This window comes from Lontra canadensis, unplaced genomic scaffold (genome assembly GCF_010015895.1).
Source record: "Lontra canadensis isolate GAN:19392208 unplaced genomic scaffold, GSC_riverotter_1.0 scaffold35, whole genome shotgun sequence".
Classification (NCBI taxonomy): Eukaryota; Metazoa; Chordata; class Mammalia; order Carnivora; family Mustelidae; genus Lontra; species Lontra canadensis.
Genome location: NW_022631029.1, coordinates 7,854,741 through 7,877,299, shown reverse-complemented (window position 1 = coordinate 7,877,299; position 22,559 = coordinate 7,854,741). Strand labels below are relative to the sequence as shown.

The following is a 22,559-nucleotide window of genomic DNA, read 5'->3' as shown; positions in this document are numbered from 1 at the left end:
TGACATGGGGAGATTATCCTGGATTATCTGGATGGACTCCGTATAATCACAGGGTGAATGGGGGGAAACAAAAGAATCAGGAGATGAGAGGACAGAAGCAGAGCCTAAGTGATGATAATGTGAGAAAGACTTCACTGGGCGACTTTCCAGGATGGCACAGTAGGAGACCTTGGTTTCTTCGGGTCCTTGGAATTCAGCTAGATAGTTAATTAGATCATTGTGAACACCTGTGAACTCAACCAGAGATCTAAGAAAAGCGTTGCTGAAATTCTACAGATAGAGAAGTGACCACTTTCTACAAGGTAGAGGGTGTGGAGAAGTGAATCTGAGGCAGTATATGGGAAGATAAACTGTGGCGGGGGGTGGAGCGCAGCAGTCAACGTAGGAAACCAATACCGTAGGAAACCGATACCGCAGCTGAGTGCAAAATCAGAACTTTTAGAAGTCAGCTCCGGTAAGGGAGGTCCCTGCCTGAAAGGCACTCAGGTGGCAAAGAGGGGTTAGAATCTTAGATGGGACAGTGTGGTCTCAGGATCCTTGGGGTCACAGAAACATCAGGGGTGCCTGAGTGTGGCAGAGTTCCCAGGCATGATAGTGGGGAAACCAGCTGCTATCATTGAACCCACGAGTGGGCTTTCAGCTTGGTTTTGCCATAAATTGCAGACTGTGGCATGGTTGGGCAACTGTTCTCCGAGCAGGGGCCCAGCATTCCACTGAACCATGACAAGACCCACCCCTTCTGGACACTCAAAGCAGGGTCACGTGCTTGAGAAAGAAATGCTTGGTCACAGGCTGGGTGAGCATGGAGTGCGGCTGGAGACCTGGGAGACAGGAGTGATTGCTTTTTCCTGAGGGCACACAGAGGAGTGGGTCCCCGAGCTCTGTTCCAGGGCCAGAGATTGGGAGGCTGCTGTTTTCATTCTCATCCTCTAAAGTTGCGCAGAAAGCCTTCAGGGAACAGAAGCCGCAGAGAGCAATCTGGAGCCGCTTGCTTAGCCTGGCCCCTTGTCAAGGGCAGTGCACCTCTGCCCCTGAAAAGACACTTGAGAATCCCCTCAGTAGGCCCCTTCCCCAGAAGATCAGCAAGAATATCCTGATAAGCTCAGACCATGTTTTTACCCATCATAGAGAACTCCAGAAGTCCAGCAATAGGGAAGAATAGTGTATAGCATTCATGGTATTTTTGATTGTTTAGTCTTTGAATTTTAATTTTTTTTCTTTATTTTTCAACCAATTTCTTATTTTATCAACTCTTTTTTAAAATCTTAATTTTCATTTTTACAGTTATAGTCTATCCTTTTATTGTATTTCATTTTATTTTTGTATATATATAAGTTTTTCCGTACAGTTCTGGGATGCAGTTTCTTGTAACAGACCAAAAGACACCCGGATTCTAGTGTATTGCTCTGTTCTCTTCACCTGTCTGGTTATATTCTCTCTGTTTAAAAGTCGTCTTAAATTTTCATCTCTACAGTTACATTCTGTCCTTTCATTGTATTTTATTTCATTTTTGTATATATGTAAATTTTTCTTTCTTTATAGTTTTGGGATGTACCTTCTTCAAACAGACAAACCGAAGGACACCCAGAATATATTATATTGCTCTGTTCCATTCACTGGTCTGTTGATACTCTTTTCTTTTTTTTGTTGTTTTTGTTTTGTTTCTTTTGTCCTTTTTCATTTTTTATCTTTACAGTTTTATTCTGTCTACATTTCTTATATTTAATTTTATATTTATGTTCTTAAGCTTAATTTTATTTTTGTGGAAGTTTTTCTTTCTTCACAATTTTGGGATCTAGTTTTCTCACAGACCAAAATACACACACGATCCAGTGTACGGTTCTGTTCTGTTCACCTGTCTGGTTACATTCTCTCTGTCTTTAAAGATTTTATTTATTTACTTATTTATTTTTTTATTTTGGGTCTCTTCTGATTTGTTTAGTATATATTTCTCTGGGGCTGTTATTGCCATTTTAGTATTTTGTTCTCTTGTTCATCTATTCTTCTCTGCATAGAATGACAAGATGGAAAAACTCACCTCAAAAAAGAGAACAAGAGGCGGTCCTGACTGACAAGGACCTAATCAGTATGGATATAAGTAAGATGTCAGAACTAGAGTTCAGAGTAACGATTATAAAAATATTAGCTGGGCTTATAAAAAGCATAGAAGACTCTAGAGAATCCCTTTCTGGAGGAATAAAAACTAAAATCTAACCAAATTGAAATAAAAAAGGCTATTATTGGGGTGCAATAAAAAATGGAGGCTCTAACTGCTAGGATAAATGGGGCAGAAGAAAGAATTAGTGATATAGAAGACAAAATGATGGAGAATAAGGAAGCTGAGAAAAAGATAAACAACTACTGGATCATGAAGGAATTCGAGATAAGTGATATCATAAGGCAACACAATATTAGAATAATTGGGATCCCAGATGTAGAAGAAAGAGAGAGGCGGGCAGAAGGTATATTGGAGCAAATTATAGCAGAGAACTTCCCTCATTTAGGGAAGGAAGCAGGCATTCAAGTCCAGGAGGCACAGAGAGGCCCCTTTCAAAATCAATAAAAATAGTTTCTACACCTCGACATATAATAGTGAAGCTTTCAAATCTCAGAGACAAAGAAAAAATCCTGAAAGCAGCTCGGGACAAGAGGTCTGTAACCTCCAAGGGTAGAAACATTAGATTGGCAGCAGACCTATCCACAGAGACCTGGCAAAGCCAGAAAGTACTGGCATGATATATTCAGGGTGCTAAATGAGAAAAATATGCATCCAAGAATATTTTATCCAGCGAGATTGTCATTCAAAATAGAAGGAGAGATAAAAAGCTTCCAGGACAAACAGAAACTGAAAGAATTTGTGATTATTGAACCAGCCCTGCAAGAAATATTAAAGGGGATCCTTTAAGTGAAGAGAGAGTCCAGAAGTAACATAGAACAGAAAGGAACAGAGACAGTGTACAGAAATAGTGACTATAGGCAGTACAGTGACGCTAAATTCATATCTTTCAGTAGTTACTCTGAATGTAAATGGGCTAAGTGCCCCCAGGCAAAAGCACAAGGTATCAGATTGGATAAAAAAGCAAGACCCATCAGTATGCTATCTGTAGAAGACTCATTTTTGACCCAAAGACGCCTCTAGATTGAAAATGAGGGGGTGGAAAACCATTTACCATACTAATGGATATCAAAGAAAGCTTGGGTAGTAATACAAACTAGATTTTAAACCAAAGACTAATAAGAGATGAGGAAGGCCACTATATTGTAATTAAAGGGTCTCTCCAACAAGATCATCTAACAACTATGAGTATTTATGCCCCTAACATGGGAACAGTCAATTATATAAACCAATTAAAAGCAAAATTAAGGAAATACATTGATAGTAGGGGACTCTTAACACCTCCTTCTATGCAGAAGATCATCTAAGCAGAAGATCAACAAAGAAACAAGGGCTTTGAATGACACACTGGACCAGATGAACTTCATAGATAAAGTCAAAGCTCTCCATCTTAAAGCGATAAAATACACATTCTTCTCATGTGCACATGGAACTTTCTCCAGAATAGATCACATACTGGGTCACAAGTCAGGTCTCAACCAGTACCAAAAGATTGGGATCATTCCCTGTGTATTTTTCAGACCACAATGCTTTGAAACTTGAACTCAGTCACAAGAGGAAATTACATGAACTCAAATACATGGAGGTTTAAGAACATCTTACTAAAGGATGAATGGGTCAACCAGGAAATTTAAAGAATAATTTAAAAAATTCATGGAAACAAATGAAAATTAAAACACAACTGTTCAGAACCTTTGGGATGCAGCAAAGGTGGACCTAAGACAGAAGTATATGGCAGTACAAGCCTTTCTAAAGAAACAAGAAAGGTGTCAGATATACATCCTAAACTTACAGCTAAGGGAGCTGGAGAAAGAATAGCAAATAAAGCCTAAACCCAGAGGAGAAGAGAATAAAGATTGGAGCAGAAATCAACAAAATAGAAACCAAAAGAAGAGTAGGACGGATCAATGAAACTAGGAGCTTGTTCTTTGAAAGAATTAATAAGCTTGATAAACCTCTGGCCAGACTTATCAAAAATAAAAGGGGAAGTACCCAGATAAGTAAAATCATGAATAAAAGAGGAGAGATCACAACCAACACTAAGGGATCATGTTATAAGCAATTACATGTCAATAAGTAGGCAGTCTGGAAGAAATGGATGCATTCCTAGAGAGATATAAACTAACAAAACTGAAACGAAGAAATAGAACACCTGAACAGACCCATAACCAGCAAGGAAATTGAAAGGTTAATAAAAAATCTCCCAACAGGCAAGATTCCAGGGCCAGATGGCCTCCCAGGGTAATTCTACCAAAGACTAAAAGAAGAAATAATGCCTGTTCTTCTGAAGCTGTTTCAAAAAATAGAAGTTGAAGGAAAACCTCCAAACTCTTTCTGTGAGGCCAGCATTACCTTGATCCCAAAATCAGACAAAGACCCCACCAAAAAGGAGAATTACAGACTAATACCCCTGATGAACATGGATGCCAAAATTCTTACCAACATACTAGTCAGTGGGATCCAATAGTACATTAAAAGGATTATTCACCACGACCAAGTGGGATTTATTCCTGGGCTTCAAGGGTGGTTCAACTTCCACATAGTAATCAATGTGATATGCTACATTAATAAAAGGATAAGAATCATATAGTCCTCTCAATAGATGCAGAAAAAGTATTCGACAAAGTACAGCATCCTTTCTTAATTTAAACTCTGCACAGTGTAGAGTTAGAGGGAACATACCTCAGTATCATAAAAGCCATCTACAAAAAGCCCACGGCGAGTGTCATTCTCAATGGGGAAAAACTGAGCTTTTCCATAAGATCAGGATGGGATGTCTGGCATCCCCCACAGCAGGGATGTCCACGATCACTGCTGCTCTTCAACATAGTACCAGAAGTCTTAGCCTCAGCAGTCAGACCATAAAAATAAGTCATCTGAATCAGCAAAGAAGTCAAACTCTCACTCTTTGCAGATGACATGATAATCTGGCCCAAAATTGCTGGAACTCATACAGGAATTCAGCAGAGTAGCAGGATATAAAATCAGTGCACAGAAATCAGTTGCATTTCTGTATACTAACAATGAGAAGAAAGAGAAATTAAGGAGTTGACCCTATTTTCAGTTGCACCAAAAACCATAAGATATTTAGAGATAAACCTAGCTAAAGAGGGGCATCTGGGTAGCTCAGTCAGTTAAATGTCTGCCTTCCACTCACATCACGATTTCAGGGTCCTGGGATCGAGCCCCAGGTTGGGCTCCTCGCCCAGCAGGGAGTCTGCTGCTCCCTCTCCCTCTGCCCCTCCCTGCTGCTCGTGCTATCTCTGTCTCAAATCTTAAAAAACCAAAACAACAAAAAAACCTGGAAACCAAAGAGGCAAAGGATCTGTCCTCAGAAAACTATGCGACACTTATGAAAGAAATTGAAGGCGCAAAGAAATAGAAGAACATTCCATGCTCTTGGATTGGAAGAACAAATATTGTTAAAATGTCTGTGCTACTTAGAGCAATCTATATATTCAGTGCGTTCCCTGTCAAAATACCATCAACTCTTCACAGAGCTGGAACAAATAATCCTGAAATTTTCATGGAACCAGAAAAGACCCCAAATCACCAAAGGAAAGTTGGAAAAGAAAACAAAAGCTTGTGGCATCATCAAGGCAGTACGGTACTGGCACAAAAACAGGCACATGGATCAGTGGAACAGAATCAAGAACCCAGAAATAGACCCTCAAGTCTCTGGTCAACTAACCTTCAACAAAGCAGGAAAGAATGTCCAGTGGAAAAAAGACAGTCTCTTCAACAAGTGGTGTTAGGAAAGTTGGACAGCCATATGCAGAAGAATGAAACTGGACCGTTCGTTTCCTTACACTATACACAAAAATAGACCCAAAATGGATGAAAGACCTAAATGTGAGACAGTCCATCAAAATCCTAGAGAACACAGGTGGCAATCTCTTTGACCTTGGCCACAGCAGCTTCTTGCTAGACACATTTCCAGAGGCAAGGGAAGCAAAGGCAAAAATGAAGTAATGGGACTTCATCAAGATAAAAACCTTTGTACAGCAAAGGAAACTGTCAACAAAACCTAAAGACAACAGACAGAGGGGGAGAAGATATTCGCAAATGACATTCAGATAAAGGGCTGGTATCCAAAATCTATAAAGAACTTAACAAACTCAACACCTAAAGAACAAATAACCCAGTCAAGAAATGGGCAGAAGACATGAACGACATTTCTTTTTTTTTTTTTTAAAGATTTTATTTATTTGACAGACAGAGATCACAAGTAGGCAGAGAGGCAGGCAGAGAGAGAGGAGGAAGCAGGCTCCCCGCTGAACAGAGAGCCCGATGCGGAGCTCGATCCCAGGACCCTGGGATCATGACCTGAGCCGAAGGCAGAGGCATAACCCACTGAGCCACCCAGGCGCCCCATGAAAGACATTTCTCCAAAGAAGACATACAGTAATGGCCAAGGGACATGTGAAAATATGCTCAACATCACTTGGCATCATGGAAATACAAATCAAAACCACAATGAGATACTACCTCACAGCAGTCAGAATAGCTAAAATTAACAAGTCAGGAAATGACATGTTGGCAAGGATGCGGAGAAAGGGGTATCCTCCTACACTGTTGGTGGAAATGCAAGCTGGTGCAGCCACTGTGGAAAACAGTATGGAGGTTCCTAAAAGTTGAAAGTAGACCTACTCTGTGACCCAGCAATTGCACTACTACTGGGTATTTACCCCGAAGATACAGAAGTAGTGAGCTAAAGGGGCATGTGCACCCCAATGTTTATAGCATCAATGTTCACCATAACCAACTATGGAAAGAATCCAGATATCTATCAACAGATGAATGGAAAAAGTAGATGTGTCATATATCTATATCTATATAGATACAGATATAAATATAGATGTAAATATAGTAGAATATTATGCAGCCATCAAAAATTTGAAATCTTGCCATTTTCAACAGTGTGATGGAACTAGAGGGTATTATGCTAAGTGAAATGAGTCAGTCTAAGAAAGACAATTATATGATCTCAGTCCTATATGGAATTTAAGAAACAAAATGGGATCATAGGGGAAGAATAAAGTCGAAATCAGGGAGACAAACCATAAGACTGTTAATTATAGGAAATAAACTGAGGGTTGCTGGAGGTGGGTGAGGGATGGGGGTAACTGTGTGATGGCCATTATGGAGGGCACGTGATGTAAAATGAATAGAAAGGCTTTACTGGCCATGAGCAAGGGAACGTGTGTGGCCTCTAGAAGTCCCTAGAGCTTCCACAAAGAAACACAGCTCTTTAGCTCAGTGAGAATCATTTTGGATTTCTGACTCGCAAAATTGTTAAGATAATAAATTTCTGTTGTTTTAAGCCAGCAAGTTGTTGGTAATTTGTGACAGCAGCAGTCAGAAGGCTAGCCTAGATTGCTGACTCCCTTCTTCGAACTGGAAGTGCCACAGAACTGAGAGAAAATTACTTAAAAACTGTGAGGACCCTCCCAGGGGAGACAGAAGGTGGATCTGTGAGGTAGGCTTGACAACTTGGAGTGGAAGAGGCTGGATATACTGGCCTAGGAAGACTGTTAGGTTCTGCCTTCTTTTCCCAGTCTTGCTTCTTCCCATCTCTTCCACACCTTGAGGTCTCAGATTCCAGTGAAGGGAGATAGCTTTTAGAAAAGAGCAGTGCCTCCTTGAATTTGTCTGAAGGTTAGATTCATCCTGCAAAGTGCGTCCCGTGGCCAGTGAGCCCAGAGCGAGATTCCTGAGGTACACTCCTCACTCTCCTAAAAGTTCCAGACACTGTTCTAGATACTGAGGATACAGTAATAAAGTTTGTATCCTCAAGGAACAGTAAGTAGACAAGAACTACCCACAGGTACAGTGGTTTTTAAGTACTGTGGGAAAAAATCAGGGAAGAAAATCCAAGTGCTAGGCTTTGGGAAGGAGCAGGTTTTTTGTTTTTTTAAATATTTTATTTATTTATTTGACAGGCAGAGAGAGAAGGGGAAACAGGCTCCCTGCTGAGCAGAAAGCCCGATGCGGGGCTCGATCCTAGGACCCTGGGATCAGGACCTGAGCCGAAGGCAGAGGCTTTAACCCACTGACCCACGCAGGCACCCCAGGAAGGAGCAGATTTAAGTACGGTGATAGGGAGGCCTCTCTTGAGGTGTCATTTGAGCATGGTCACAACGGAAGTGAGGGACTCAGCAGTGAGTGGAGTGCTTAATGAGAATAAGATTGTGAGGCTGACGTGCCAGCCACGGTGGATGTTCTGAAGCCAAAGCAGGCTTTGTTGAAGACTGGTGGGAGTTTGTTGGGGCTGATGGCGAGAGGGTTCAGGGGACGACGTGGGGAGCCCCATGGGCCATGTGAGAGTCTGGATTCCAGGTGTACCTTGGGGGTGGTGGTGGTATAGAGTTTGTTGGAGGCAGTGCAGTGAGTGGAGGAGTAATGTGGTCTCACCTGGTGAACAGCTCAAGGGAGCCATAACGAGTAGCTGAAAGGTATAGTCGAATGAAAAGAAAATGGCCCATTGACGGCCTGTGCTAGTGGGAGCATAATCTGTGCTCCCAGCCTCCTGGGAGCATGGAGTAAGCATAATGAGTATCATCAAGGAAAGCAAGTGGGGACATGAAACAGGAATAAGGAGACATACTTGGGACCAAAGAATTCGGGAGATGGGTTGAGTAGCAGAATGGATGTCGCTGAAGAGTGAAGAAGTTGGAAGGTCAGGTCTAAGAATTCTGTGCAGCATTAGCAGGGATGGAGAGGTGAAAGATAGGCGGAGCGAAGTGCTATGGAGGATGGGGTAGAAATGTCAACATTTGTGTAATAGGAACCGCCAAGGCAGAGAGGAAGTGACCGGAGGAAGGGGGAGAAAATGTATGAGGTTATAATAACCCAGAGTTTCCCAGAAATCATAAAAGAGGAAAGGTCTGAAATTTAAATAATGCTAAACACAACAGATGGAAGGAAGAAATCCCACGCCTAGACACTACAGTAAATACCTAACAACAAAGATGTAGAGAAAATTTCAAATCTTTTTGAAAGACAAAGTCACAAAGGAATAGGGGGACTAGTATCAAACTTGACAGCAGTAATGGATCTAAGAGAGACCTTTTCAGGGTCAAAGTAAATAACTTGAAAAGCAGAATTGTGAATCCTGCTAAACTTATTTAAATGTAAAGTTGAGGGACGCCTGGGTGGCTCAGTTGGTTAAGCGGCTGCCTTCAGCTCAGGTCATGATCCTAGCGTCCTGGGATCGAGTCCCACATCGGGCTCCTTGCTCGGCGGGGAGCCTGCTTCTCTCTCTGCCTCTGCCTGCCATTCTGTCTGCCTGTGCTCGCTCTCTTTCCCTCTCTCTCTGACAAATAAATAAAATCTTAAAAAAAAAAAAAAACTTAAAAATGTAAAGTTGAAATATTTTTTTTCCTTTAGCATAGCTGACCTTGGAAGGTTTTCCACACCGGGCTCCTGAGTGGAGGAATTACTTTTAGAGCTCAGGGGCATGCAGTAGAATCTGTAATGTGAGAGAGAGCACGCTCATAAGAAAGTGTTCTGTTGGTCAGAAAAGCAAGGACTTTAGGACTTTGGAGTGAGCAAAGATTTCTGACAGAAGACACAACACCAGAAACCTTGGAGGAGGAAATGGATTGAGGGGGTGACTGTGACTTTTAAGAATGTTCACCGGAGAGTAAAAAGGCAAGCCACAGGGTGAGAAAAGATATTTGCAATAATATGTCTGACACATTGCATATCTCCAGAATTTTGAAGAAACACCTCCCAAGTCAGTAAGAAAAAGTTAGGCAACCCCATTAGAAAAGGGGCAAAACATCTTGAACAGTTAATTTACCAAAAAGGATGTCTGGATGGCTAGCAAGCATATGGAGAAGTATTAACCTCTGCAGTCATCCAGAAATGGCAAATTAAAACCATAACGCAGTGCTCCTGCACACCCACCAAAATGGCTCAGTGAAAACGATGGACAGTACCAAGTGATGCTGAGGTGTGGAGCACCTTGAATTGTTGGGCCCTGCTGTTAGGGGATATAAATTGATGTGATTTTAGGAGATTTGGCAACCCTTCTAGAGGAAGAATTATGTACATATTCTACAACTCTGTGAACCAGTCCTAGGCATACAGCCAACAGAAATATATCTCATGTTCACTTAAAGATATGTTCAAAGATGTTCACGACGGCACTGCTTGCTTGTCATAGTCACAAACTGGAGTTAAGCCAGATGTCCAAAAATAGAGGGGATAGAGACATTGTAGTGTATTCACCCAGTGAGAGTCTGTAGGGACCCAGTAGTGTTGTGTGTCATGAACAGCGTTGAATGAGAGAAGCTGGACACAAAACATGGCATCCTATGTTCTCTTAATACCAAGTTTAAGAACAGGCAAGGGGCCCCTGGGTGGCTCAGTGGGTTAAGCCTCTGCCTTTGGCTCAGGTCATGATCTCAGGGTCCTGGGATCGAGCCCCGCACGGGGCTCTCTGCTCGGCAGGGAGCCTGCTTCTCCCCCTCTCTCTGCCTGCCTCTCTGCCTACTTGTGATCTCTGTCAAATAAATAAAATCTTAAAAAAAAAACAGGCAAAACTTACCTAGGGGGCTCAAGGTCATGGTAGTGGTTAGTTATGGGAGAAATCATGACTGACAGAAGCATGAAGAGGATACTTGGGGTCTAGGGCTGTCTTGTTTCTGGGTCAGGGTACTGGTTATGTAGATGTAATCATTTGGTTCAAATTTCTTGATTTTGACGTTCATGATTTATGTATTCTCTATGTAGTACTTCAGTAAAAAGTTGAATAACAGTAAGATAGGTGTAAGAAAGCAACCCATCTCAATACCAGTCCAGAAGTTAATTCTGGCAATGCCAACATGGAAGACAAGTGAGGAAATGAGAGGCAGTACAGAGCTGAGAGATGGGAATGTTACAAGTCTAAGTAGTTGATGGGCAAAAATAAAAACAGTTACAGGTTCTAATAAGTTAATGGAGTAATTGCCAGAAATGTAAAAGTAGAAAATATATCTTTAAAATATACTGTGTTGATTAGGGAAGGTTTGAAGGCAGTTAAAAAAGATGATGCTTTAAGTCTTTCTAAGAGGAATTTCTGAGGTATCCCTGGTGGCTCAGTGGGTTAAGTGTCTGCCTTCAGCTCAGGTCATGATCTCAGGGTTCTGGGATCAAGTCCTGAATCGGGCTCCCTGCTGGGGGGTGGATGGGAAGCCTGCTTCTCCCTCTCTATCCTGTTTATGCTCTCTCGCTCGCTCGCTTTCTCTCTCTCAAATGAGTAAATAAAATCTTGAAAAAAAAATTTCTGAGGCGGGTGGTCCAGTGCTGGTATCATTAGAAACCCAGCCGCTCTGTCATGTTATTCTGCTATGTTCAGCTTCTGCTTCAGAGGTTCTTCCCTCTGGGTTTAGGATCCTGAGCTGTTTGGTTACACCTGAATTCAAGTGACAAGGAGGAGGAAGCAAGGAAAAGGAGGGACATAGCCCTTCATTTTAAGGAAATTTCCCAGAAATCATACATAAGACATCTCTTTGCTTCTCTTTGGCCAATGATATGACCATACCTAGCTTCAGGGGAGCCAGAAAATGCCTTTTAGCAGGGTTGCAAGGTATCTAGCTAAAAATTGGGTTTCTTGGGGTGGCTGGGTGGCTCAGTCAGTTAAGTGTTTTCCTTCAGCTCAGGTCATGATCCCAGGGTCCTGGGATTGAGCCCTGCGTCATGCTCCCTGCTCAGCAGGAAAGTCTTCTTCCCTTTCCTCTGCCCCTACTCGTGATCTTTCTCTCCCTCTAGCTCACTCTTTCTCTCAAATAAATAAATAACATCTTTTAAAAGATTTTAAAAAATTGGGGTCTCTAAGGAAAAAGGTTAGAATAACTTACTGGGAGACAAAACGGGGGGGGGGACAAACCCTCTTTTGCTTCTCTACTCTACAGGTACTCGCCACTACATGTGTTTGTTTTTCTCACACCATCCAGTTCTCTGACACCTGTTGTACAATTTCACTCAATTCTAGCACAGTCTACCTGGAAGTACCATCAGATCCCACAGATTAAGGTCTCAGTCCATCAGAACTGGCCCAGTTCCAAGTCCAGGTTGTTTCCTGTGCTTGGGATCACCGGCTCTTAATTAGAGGTTCCTGTGATCCCTCCTTGGACTTGATAATTTGCTAGAACAATTCACAGAACTCAGGAGGAACTCAGGGATCACCGGCTATTAATCAGAGGTTCCTGTGATCCCCTCCTTGGACTTGATAATTTGCTAGAACAATTCACAGAACTCAGGAAGACCAGTTTGTCAAGAAAGGTTATAACTTGGCAACAGTGAGATGGAAGAGGTACCAGGTGGGTATAGGAAAGGGGTGAGGAGCTGCCCTCAGTCATTCCAGCATTTTGGCACCTCCATGTTTTCACCAACCTGGAAGTTCTCCAAAGTTCCCATACTGCAGGGATTTTTGTGCAGGCCTCAATAAGTAGGCATGATTGATGAAATCATTTAGCCATTAGTAACTGAACTCAGATTTCCAGCCCTTCTCCCCTCTCCAGGGGTTTGGTGTTGGGCCGCTGTAAGTTCCAACCCTCTAATCACATGGTTAGATCTTCTGACAAGCCCCATCCTTTGTGACTTTTTAAAAGTCATTAATGTAAACTGAGGTGGTTGAAAGGGGTGTGTTGGAAATAAGACATTCCTTTTGCTTTTAACACTTAAGCTATTTCACGAACCAAGGGCAGAAATGCAAGGATAACAGAAGATGCTCCCATCACTCATTACTGAGGAAATTACTGAGGGACTGTGTGCCAGGAATTTTGGGCAAGACCAAAATACATATTTCTTTTTTTTTTTTTTTTAAAGATTTTATTTATTTATTTGAGAGATGGAGATCACAAGTAGGCAGAGAAGCAGGCAGAGAGAGAGGAGGAAACAGGCTCCCCGCTGAGCAGAGAGCCCGATGCGGGGCTCCATCCCAGGACCCTGGGATCATGACCTGAGCCGAAGGCAGAGGCTTTAACCCACTGAGCCACCCAGGTGCCCCCAAAATACATATTTCTTATTATTTTTTTAAAAATACATATTTCTTATAAATCACAGTACTGAAGACAGCTAGGAAACTGCCACACCCAAGAAGGGAAATTGAGGGCAGGAAGTAAAAAAGAACAACTGAGAATTGGTAATTAGAAAATATGAGATAAGGAGGCTGAATTAAGGACAGCTTGAAAAATGATTAAAATAACTATAAATGGGTTAAAATCATTCATCAAAACTCTCAGATTAGAATTTTTTTTTTTAAGATTTTATTTATTTGAGAGAGAGAACATAAGTGGGGTTTGAGGAGGAGAGGGAGAGGGAGAAGCATGCTCTCCGCTGAGCAGGGAGCCTGATGCGGGACTCAGCCCCAGGATCCTGGGATCTTGACCTGAGCCAAAGGCAGATGCTTAACTGACTAAGCCACTGAGGCAACCCAAGATTTTAGAGAGAGAGAGCACATAGAGGAGGGGCATAGAGAGGGACAAGTGGGCTCCCTGGTGCACCTTGGTCTCATGACCCTGGGATGATGACCTGAGTCGAAGGCAGACACTTAACCAACTGAGCTACCCAGGTACCCTTTTTTTATTAGATTTTCTTTAAAAAACAAAAACAGCTTTATATTTAGTAATGCATCTGTCAGCAGACACAGGTTAACCCAGAGGGAGTGGTAAAATGTGATAAGCGAATTTGTTATTCAGGGGAAGTCATTGATTGGCCTACCCCCCCCCTTTTTTTAACCCACCTATAGAGTCAGTTTAACGTGTGTTGTGGCAGGAGAACAGCATAAATTGTGTTCAGCTCTTTTATTAGTGAGGGCCACCTTGTAAATTCTGAACATTTTAAGACGATCTTCTCTTCCTAGTGGATTGTGCAAACCTTTGTGTTTGTGCTTCCAAAGTTTTTTGTAGAGCAGGCCTTAACTTCCCTCTCTCTTTCTGACTCTCTCCCTCTGACTTTACTTGCCTGAGGTCTCTAATTCCTGGTTAACTGCACCATGGCCCCCTTTTGAGGCTGCCTGCCCAGAAGTAGAAGAGGATAGTATTCTTGAAGCGGAGATGTGGGTACATGCAGACGAGGGTTGACAGCATTGGTGTGGGGGGAACACAGCTTAGGGTGTTGTGAAGGCAGTTAGGATTCCAGTAAGAGTTCATTGTTACCTTTTTCTTTTTCTTTCTTTTTTTTTTAAGATTTTATTCTTAAGTAATCTCTACAGCGAATTTGGGGCTCAAACTCACAACCCTGAGATCAAAATTGAATGCTCTATCAGTAGAGCCAGCAAGTTCATTGTTACCACTAGCCAGCCAGTTCATTGTTATCTTAATGATAATGCCAGGTGCTAGACTCTGCTTACTTGAGGTCATCCCTAAAGGGTGGGCTCGTCTGCAGAGCAGCTTTCAGCCTGGAGAACATCTGAGAAGCATGCAGAGGTCAGTGGAACCAGGAGGGCGGCATGAGTGTGTTACAGGACCTGGATCTTGGGTTCAGGGTATGTTCTAGTTGTGACTGGTAAGGACTAGACATGCCCAGAAGCAGGAAATACCTGGGTGGAAAGCTACTGAGAGACCAGAGGCTTGACCAGAGTGTCTTTTATTTATTTATTTATTTATTTATTTATTTATTTATTTTAAAGATTTTTTTTTTTATTTATTTGACAGACAGATCACAAGTAGGCAGAGAGGCAGGCAGAGAGAGAGGAGGAGGAGGCAGGCTCCCTGCCGAGCAGAGAGCCCGATGTGAGGCTCGATCCCAGGACCCTGGGATCATGACCTGAGCCGAAGGCAGAGTCTTTAACCACTGAGCCACCCAGGCGCCCCAAGGTGTCTTTTAAAGGAGCAGAAGCATCCTTTGGAGATGTAGCCTCTGTTTTCAGAGTGTTTGTGGCATGAGACCCAGTGAGGTCTTGCCTCAACTAATCTGTACCCTGGAGCTTAAGATGTTTCCCACCTGCAGTGCCCTAGAATGTGTTCTAAAGCTGCCTGATGACAAGTGCCAAGTGCCCAGGCGTTTTCCAGGTAGTCACTTTTCTGTACAGAGGTCTTTTGTCTGTCAAGGGTGGAATTTAAGAAAAATTTGGTCTTGTGGCGTATGGGTGGCTCAGTCGGTTAAGTGTCTGACTCAGTTCCAGCATGATCTCAGGGTCCTGAGATCAAGATTCCACCCCCACTCCTGCTCTGCATTTAGTGCTGAGTCCACTTGTCCCTCTCTCTCCCCCTCTGTACCTCCCCCCAGCTGCTAACTGGCTTTCTCTCTCTCTGAAATAAATAAATGTCTTTAAAAAAGAAAAAGTTTGGGTGCCTGGGTGGCTCAGTTGGTTAAGTGACTGCCTTCGGCTCAGGTCATGATTCTGGAGTCCCAGGATCGAGTCCCGCATTGGGCTCCCTGCTTGGCAGGGCATATGCTTCTCCCTCTGATCTTCCCCCGTCTTGTGCTTTCTCTCGCTCATTCTCTCACTCTCAAATAAATATATAAAATCTTAAAAAAAAAAAAAAAGTTTTTTTTTTTTTTTAAGATTTTGTTTATTTATTTGACAGAGATCACAAGTAGAGAGGCGAAGAGAGAAGGGGAAGCAGGCTCCCCGCTGAGCAGAGAGCCCCATGTGGGGCTCGATCCCAGGACCCTGAGATCATGACCTGAGCCAAAGGCAGAGGCTTAACCCACTGAGCCACCCAGGTGCCCCGAAAGATTTTCTTATGTAAATTTTCAAGCATATAAAAAGACATCCTTATGTAGTCATCATTGGATTTCTTTTTGACTGAATTTACTCTGAAAACTACTGGCAGTATTTTCTAGAACCATTTTAAACAAATGTCAAATAAAATTTTTCTTTGTTTCCTTTCATTTCAACCAGAAATGTCTGTTTAAGGAATTGACAGATTTGGTTATGGCTTCTATGGATATTCCCCTTTTGTGTTCAAAGAAGTGGAATGTTACTAATGAACAGTTAGTAAAAAGGGGAGTGTTAAATTATATGCGTTGAGGTTCTGCATATTAGAATTCGTATTTCACTATGTTATAGTACCTGTCAACAGACCTGAGAATGGTAGGCCATATCAGACCAGCCTCGGGTAGCCTTCCTGCCTTTATCACCATGGACAGGTTTCCAATGTGTGCTGAAGTCACCTGTGTGGTGGAAGAGTGCGCCCTTGGCTCCGAGTCTCACTTGTTGAGGTTATCTGGATTCTTGGACTTTTTTGCAGCATGAGGATGAGGCTCTGTGAAGCAAATACTCTTTAGGATTTGAGAAAGGTGCATTTCCCTTTGGGAAGGAGAGGCGCTGGGGAACCCTCTTTCCCTCTCCCTCACTGTGACGTCAGACTGTGGAGCAGAACTCAGTTCCTGGTGCCTAACTTAAACCCCTGGATAGTTTCCTGATGTCTGTCCATTGCAGGTGTGGGTGCAGGGTCACTCCTTATCTCTGCTGCCTTGTTTCACTTTCTTGTAGAGAACCCTGGTTGAGATCAGATCCCTTAGGTTGGGCTCTCTGCTGGGGCATTTCATAATCATATTCTGTAGTCTAAAAATAACCCCAAATCAAGGAAAATCACAGTTGTACATATTTGAAACAGAGCAGAATGATCCACTTTCTTCTACATGTTCTTATACAGATTTTAGTAGAAAATTGATAAAAAGTCATACCAACTTAATGTTTGGGATAGCACTTGCATTATTAATCAGAAAGTTGGTATAAATCTAAAATAAGATATATTGTGAAAAATATTGAAACATAAGTTTGAAACAGAGGTTACTCACATTTGATAAATTTGAGGAAGCAAAAACAATTCTTGAATAGTGTAGTGAACCCAAACTACCATTTTCCTGTTGTAGTATACTCAAAGCCAGCTGCTCATTTTGGGTCAAGTATTTTGGGGATTTTCCTCTCTTATTGCCATTTTTCTCTTTCACTGGTAACTCTTATTAGGGAAGCTTATGATTTATAAATCAAATCAGGATGCCCTAAAGACCAACTTTGTGGTTTATCCTACTGAGAGATTGGGTGGGCGACCACATGAATGAATGAGACCAGGAAGACCAATTAATTTTTTGACTCACTTAAGTAAAATTAATCTTGAAGTAGTATGACAGTAGGCCTTTAGCAGTTTATTTTAAATAACTGAATATGGAGAACATTTATTTCTTGAAAAGAGACCTAAGGCATTCTGTAGGGCTTGCTTTTTGCAAAAAGTCAGTAGCGTTGTCTCTGCTTCTCTCTCCCAGATCAAGTACTGCGCCTAGCAGAAATTTTCCTACCTCTCCAACATCATCAGCAAGTCCCTATTCCTCAGTGTCTGCCTCTCCCATTGCAAATGGTGATAGCACTAACACCTCTGGGATGCACAGCTCCGGTGTCAGCAGGGGGTAAGAGCAGGCCCTTTCACTTTGCTTCCCTCCCTCTGAGTCCTTTCCCAGCCTGTGTCTGGAGAGCTCCTCTGCTGCAACACTAAGCCTAGTGGGATTAGGCTTCCCCTTGGGAGCATGCTGCATGTGTTTTCTCTCTCCATTTCATACCCACCGTAGAGTATGTCTCCTACTTCTCACTTACATTGCTTGTCCTTAGATGAGCTGCTGTTAGGCGCACAGCCTAAGTCACTGGTGATCCTGGGGGGGGGGGAATCACCACTTTTCGTGTGAAAGGATGGGCTGGCTGTATCACAGCACAGTAATAGCTCTGAGGGAATGGTTCTCAGCTGTGGGGGATCCCTGCCTGTTTCCCCCTCCTTTGTACGAGCATCTCACTGCACGTAGCACAGACTGAATGGAGGAGGAGGGTGAGGTGAGAGTGTGTGTGAATACTTAGGCACAGTTAGGACAAAGTGTGGCCTGGTGAGTGGTAGCAGGTGTGAGCTCTTAATCTTGGTAACCACATGTTCTTCCATGAAGTCACGTGGCAGTTAGCCTTCTAGAGGGAAACACAGTTAGCATTTGCCAAAAGCCTGAGAGTAGAGAACTCAGATAGCATTTCTCCCCTTAAGGATGTGCTTACCACCTGCTGTCGTGTCAAATCAGGGGCAGGGGTGGGAGAAGGGGAGTGGCTGGAGGGCTGGCGAGGGGTGTAGGAAGAACTCATATCATGGAATTATGACCACATAGGGATTGCAGAGGCCCTGGAGGAGCCTCACAAGGTTTCCTGAGGGCATGTAGACAGCACTCGCTTTTATTGCTGGTGTGGGTTGTGTTTTCCAGTGGATCTGGCTTCTCTGCTTCGTATAATTGTCAGGAGTCGCCATCGTCTCACATTCAGCCTGGGCTCTGCGGACTCGGAAACCTGGGGAACACTTGCTTCATGAACTCCGCTTTGCAGGTAGAGGGGAGAACCGTCATCTCAGTAACACTGCTTCTTCACAGGACTGGGGTGTGGTTAGGAAAGGCATGCTAAAATGTTGGGGGGACCCTTTACCAGGGATCCCTGCCTACCCTTTGTTAGTACTTCAGGAATCCCTGTCAGGGTACCTCCCACTGGTTAGTACAGAATGGCCTTATCACTGTTAATGGCCCTGAATCAGTCCTGGGGTTGTTTTTACAGTAAAAATATTTTGAATTTTGTTGGCCACTAGGGATGATCTCCCCAGAAAATATCGACGTACTTGTCCAATTGGTTTCTGATGGGATGAGAATTTACTGCGCCAATGATAGCTGTCTAATCTCATGCCCCTGATTGTGCAAAATCCTAAAGTCCTTCCTTTGATACTTCATTTGTTTGTTGATCAAATATTTATTGGGGACATACTGTGTGACCATACTGTGGTGGACATGGGCTGGAGTTAAGAGTCCAGCTACAGAGTTAGGAGGGCAGAGTTCCCAAGACTGCCTTCACTTCTGATCCCAGCTGCAAGTTTGGGAGTCCCCAAGACTGCCTTCGGTTTCAATAATTTGCTATTATATTAAGTATTACATTATTTAAATCAATTTTTTATATTTATATTTTTAATTTTAATAAAATAACATTTAATATTTTACATATATTTTAAATAAAGATGTTAATTTTTTTTTGAAATTAACTTTATTTAAATAAATAAAGCTATTATATTCACAGTTGTGGTTTATTATAGTGAAAGGATACAAATTAAAATTAGCCAATGGTTGGAGCAAATCAGGAGAGTCAAGGAGGGTCCCCAGTGTGGAGCTTCTGTTTTTCTCTCCCTGTGGAGTCAGGATGCATTACTTTCCTGGCATTGATGTGTAACAGTAAGCATGGGGTATTGCCAAATATGTAAACTCACCTGAGCTTTGGTTTCCAGAATTTTTATTGGTGGTTTATCACGTGGCATGATTAATTACTTGCCCAGGTGTTAAACTCAGTCTCCAGGTAGACTAATACAATGTGACCCAAGCCCCCCACCCTCATCCCCTGCTCCCTACAGGCCACGGTGGTGGTTTTTCTGGAGTGGCTGGTTCTCACCCTAAGATGACAATGTGTGGCTACCACCACCTCAACATGAGATTCTCCACAACACTGGAATCACCGTATTAGATTCTCCAGTATGACTGATGACCTCCAGACAAACAAAGATATTCCTGTCAGGGATAACATTCCAGGGGTCACCAGAGTACTTTCCAGAGGCCAAGGACAAGGGGCACCTGGCTGGCTCAGTTGGTAGGGCATGTGACTCTTGATCTCAGGGTGGTGAGTTCAAGCCCCATGTTGGGTGGAGCCTACTTAAAAAAAAAAAAAAAGATAAAAAATTGTACAAGTACAGAAGCCAAGGGCAAGAGCCAGCCTTTCTCTTTGGGTAAGGCGATGCTTTACTATACATAGAGACTCAGTGGTCAGCAAATGAGACATGGTTTTTTGTACTCACAGGACTAACAATCTAACTTTGAAGTTTCATGGAGTAGAAAGGAAAAAATAAAAAGATATGTAAAAAAATAGGTGACTCTTAGGTTTGGAAATTATTTTTTCCCACTGTGGTGAGATGGGAAGAGCAGAGTACTGAAGAAAAGAAACTTGAAATTTGGCTTTTTTTTTAATATTTTATTTATTTTTTCGACAGAGATCACAAGTAGGCAGAGAGGCAGGCAGAGAGAGAGAGGAGGAAGCAGGCTCCCTGCCAAGGAGAGAGCCTGATGTGGGGCTCGATCCCAGGACCCTGGGATCATGACCTGAGCCGAAGGCAGAGGCTTTAACCCTCTGAGCCACCCAGGGGCCCCGAAATTTGGCTTTTCATGGGTAGGTTTTTCTCAACTCTTTGTATCCTCAATTACCCTCAACTGTTAAATGAAGATAATGATAATGAGGACGTCTATAGCTCTACATGTAAATTTCAGGAAAAAGAAGATTAAATTCCATCATTTAAGTTTTTTTTTAAGATTTTATTTATTTGACAGAGAGAGATCACAAATAGGCATAGAGGCAGTCAGAGAGAGAGGGGGAAGCAGGCTCCCCACTGAGCAGAGAGCTTGATGTGGGGCTCGATCCCAGGACCCTAAGATCATGACCCGAGCTGAAGGTAGAGGCTTAACCCACTGAGCCACCCAGGCGCCCCACCATCATTTAAGTTTCTATCTCTTAATGCTAGGGAAAGAACAAATGAAACCCAAATGAAGTGGGAGGGGAATAATAGAGAGAAGAGCATAAATTAATGAAATACAGGGGCGATTAACACTGTAGCCAAATGTGATTCTTTGGAAATAAAAAAACAAAAAATTAATAAAATTGCCATAAATGCTCAGGGTAACTGATGAAGAGGAAAAGAGAGAAAATATAAATGACTAAAGCTAGGAATGAAAGAAGAATATCACTACAGACCCTGTAGCCATTAAAAAGATTAGCGGATAGTAAACTAAACCAGTACTGCAGTTTATGTTCAGTAAGTAAAATCTGAATACAATTAAATTAAGTTTTTAAAAAATTTTAAAAGATGTGAACATAGTGAAACATCTTTATGCCAGTAAGACAATTTAGATGACAAGTTTGGACAGGTTGCTTAGAAAGACATAATTTATCAAACTTACACAGGAAGAAATAGAAAATATGAATAGTCCCGTATTTGTTAAAGAAATTGACTCAGTGATTAAAAGCTTTACAACAAAGAAAATTCTTGTTCTAGATGGCTTTATTGGTGAATATATTCAAGGATTTTTTTTTTAAGATTTTATTTATTTATTTGACAGATCACAAGTAGGCAGAGAGGCAGACATGGGGGAGGGGGAAAGCAGGCTCCCCACTGAGCAGAGCGCTCGATGCGGGGCTCAATCCTAGGACCCTGAGATCATGACCTGAGCCGAAGGCAGAGGCTTTAACCCACTGAGCCACCCAGGCGCCCCATATTCAAGGATTTAAAGCAAGAAGTGATAACCAATCCTATAAACTCTTTCAGGAAATGGGAAAAGAGGGACAACTCCCTAAATCATTTTACAAGGCAGCATACTCTGATACCAAAAATTGACAAGAAATCTTTTTTTCCTGAAATTTTATTTATTTATTTATTTATTTATTTATTTTTAAAGATTTTATTTATTTGACAGAGAGAGCACAAGCAGGGTGAAGTGGCAGGCAGAGGGAGAAGCAGGCTTTCCACGTAGCAGGGGGAGCCTGATGTGTGACTTGATGCCAGTACTGTGAGATGATGACCTGAGCCAAAGGCAGTCACTTGACAAACAGACACACCCAGGCGCCCTCTAAAATTTTATTTTATTTTATTTTTTTAAAGATTTTATTTATTTATTTGACAGAGAGAAAGATCACAAGTAGGAAGAGAGGCAGGTAGAGAGAGAAGGGGAAGCAGGCTCTCTGGAGCCTGATGCGGGGCTCGATCCCAGGACCCTGGGATCATGACCTGAGCCGAAGGCAGAGGCTTAACCCACTGAGCCACCCAGGCACCCCTAAAATTTTATTTTTAAGTACTCTTTACACTCAGTGTGGACCTTAAACTCACAACCCTGAGATCAGAGAATCATATGCTCCACCAACTAAGCCAGCCAGCACCTGCAACAGGAATTTTTAAAAAAGGAAAAATTTTGATGGTCATATCTCACTCATTATTGTAGTCATAAGTAATGTAAATGAAATTTTAGCAAATCAAAGTCAATGATGTTTAGATGGAAGTGTAGAACAAGTACGATTTGTACCAGGAGAACTGTTAGTTTGACACCTGAAAAATTGATGTGTGTCACTTAGCCAGGTCACAGAATAAAGGAGAAAACCATATGACCATCTCAGTAGATGTAGGAAAAACACTTGGTAAAACTAAGTTTTTGAATTTGAAGAGTTAAAATTAGTATGTACACACATACTGATATTATTTTTTCTGCTGTCTTTCCTGATCTTTTTCCACATAATGTTTCAACTCTAGTAAGATATTTTGCCTTCAGCTTATTTATATTTTATCTTCCCATGAGACAGTGGAATGTTGTGATCAATTCCAGTTAAAAAAAATAAATATCATCTCATGGGGCACCTGGGTGGCTCAGTGGGTTAAAGCCTCTGCCTTTGGCTCAGGTCATGATACCAGGGTCC

General features: G+C 42.2%; 1 protein-coding gene across 5 annotated transcripts in view; it reads left to right on the top strand.

Annotated features, from left to right (window-relative positions):
* Nucleotides 1-22,559, top strand: part of USP4 (ubiquitin specific peptidase 4) — a 51,700-nt gene that overhangs the window by 10,620 nt on the left and 18,521 nt on the right. For 4 of the 5 annotated variants that reach the window (XM_032868041.1, XM_032868043.1, XM_032868044.1 and 1 more), the window contains 2 exons: nt 17,321-17,461; nt 18,287-18,404. In XM_032868041.1, the coding sequence (XP_032723932.1) occupies nt 17,321-17,461; nt 18,287-18,404 (259 nt within the window). The remainder of the gene's footprint in view (nt 1-17,320; nt 17,462-18,286; nt 18,405-22,559) is intronic. The other variant, XM_032868042.1, reaches the window with a different exon arrangement.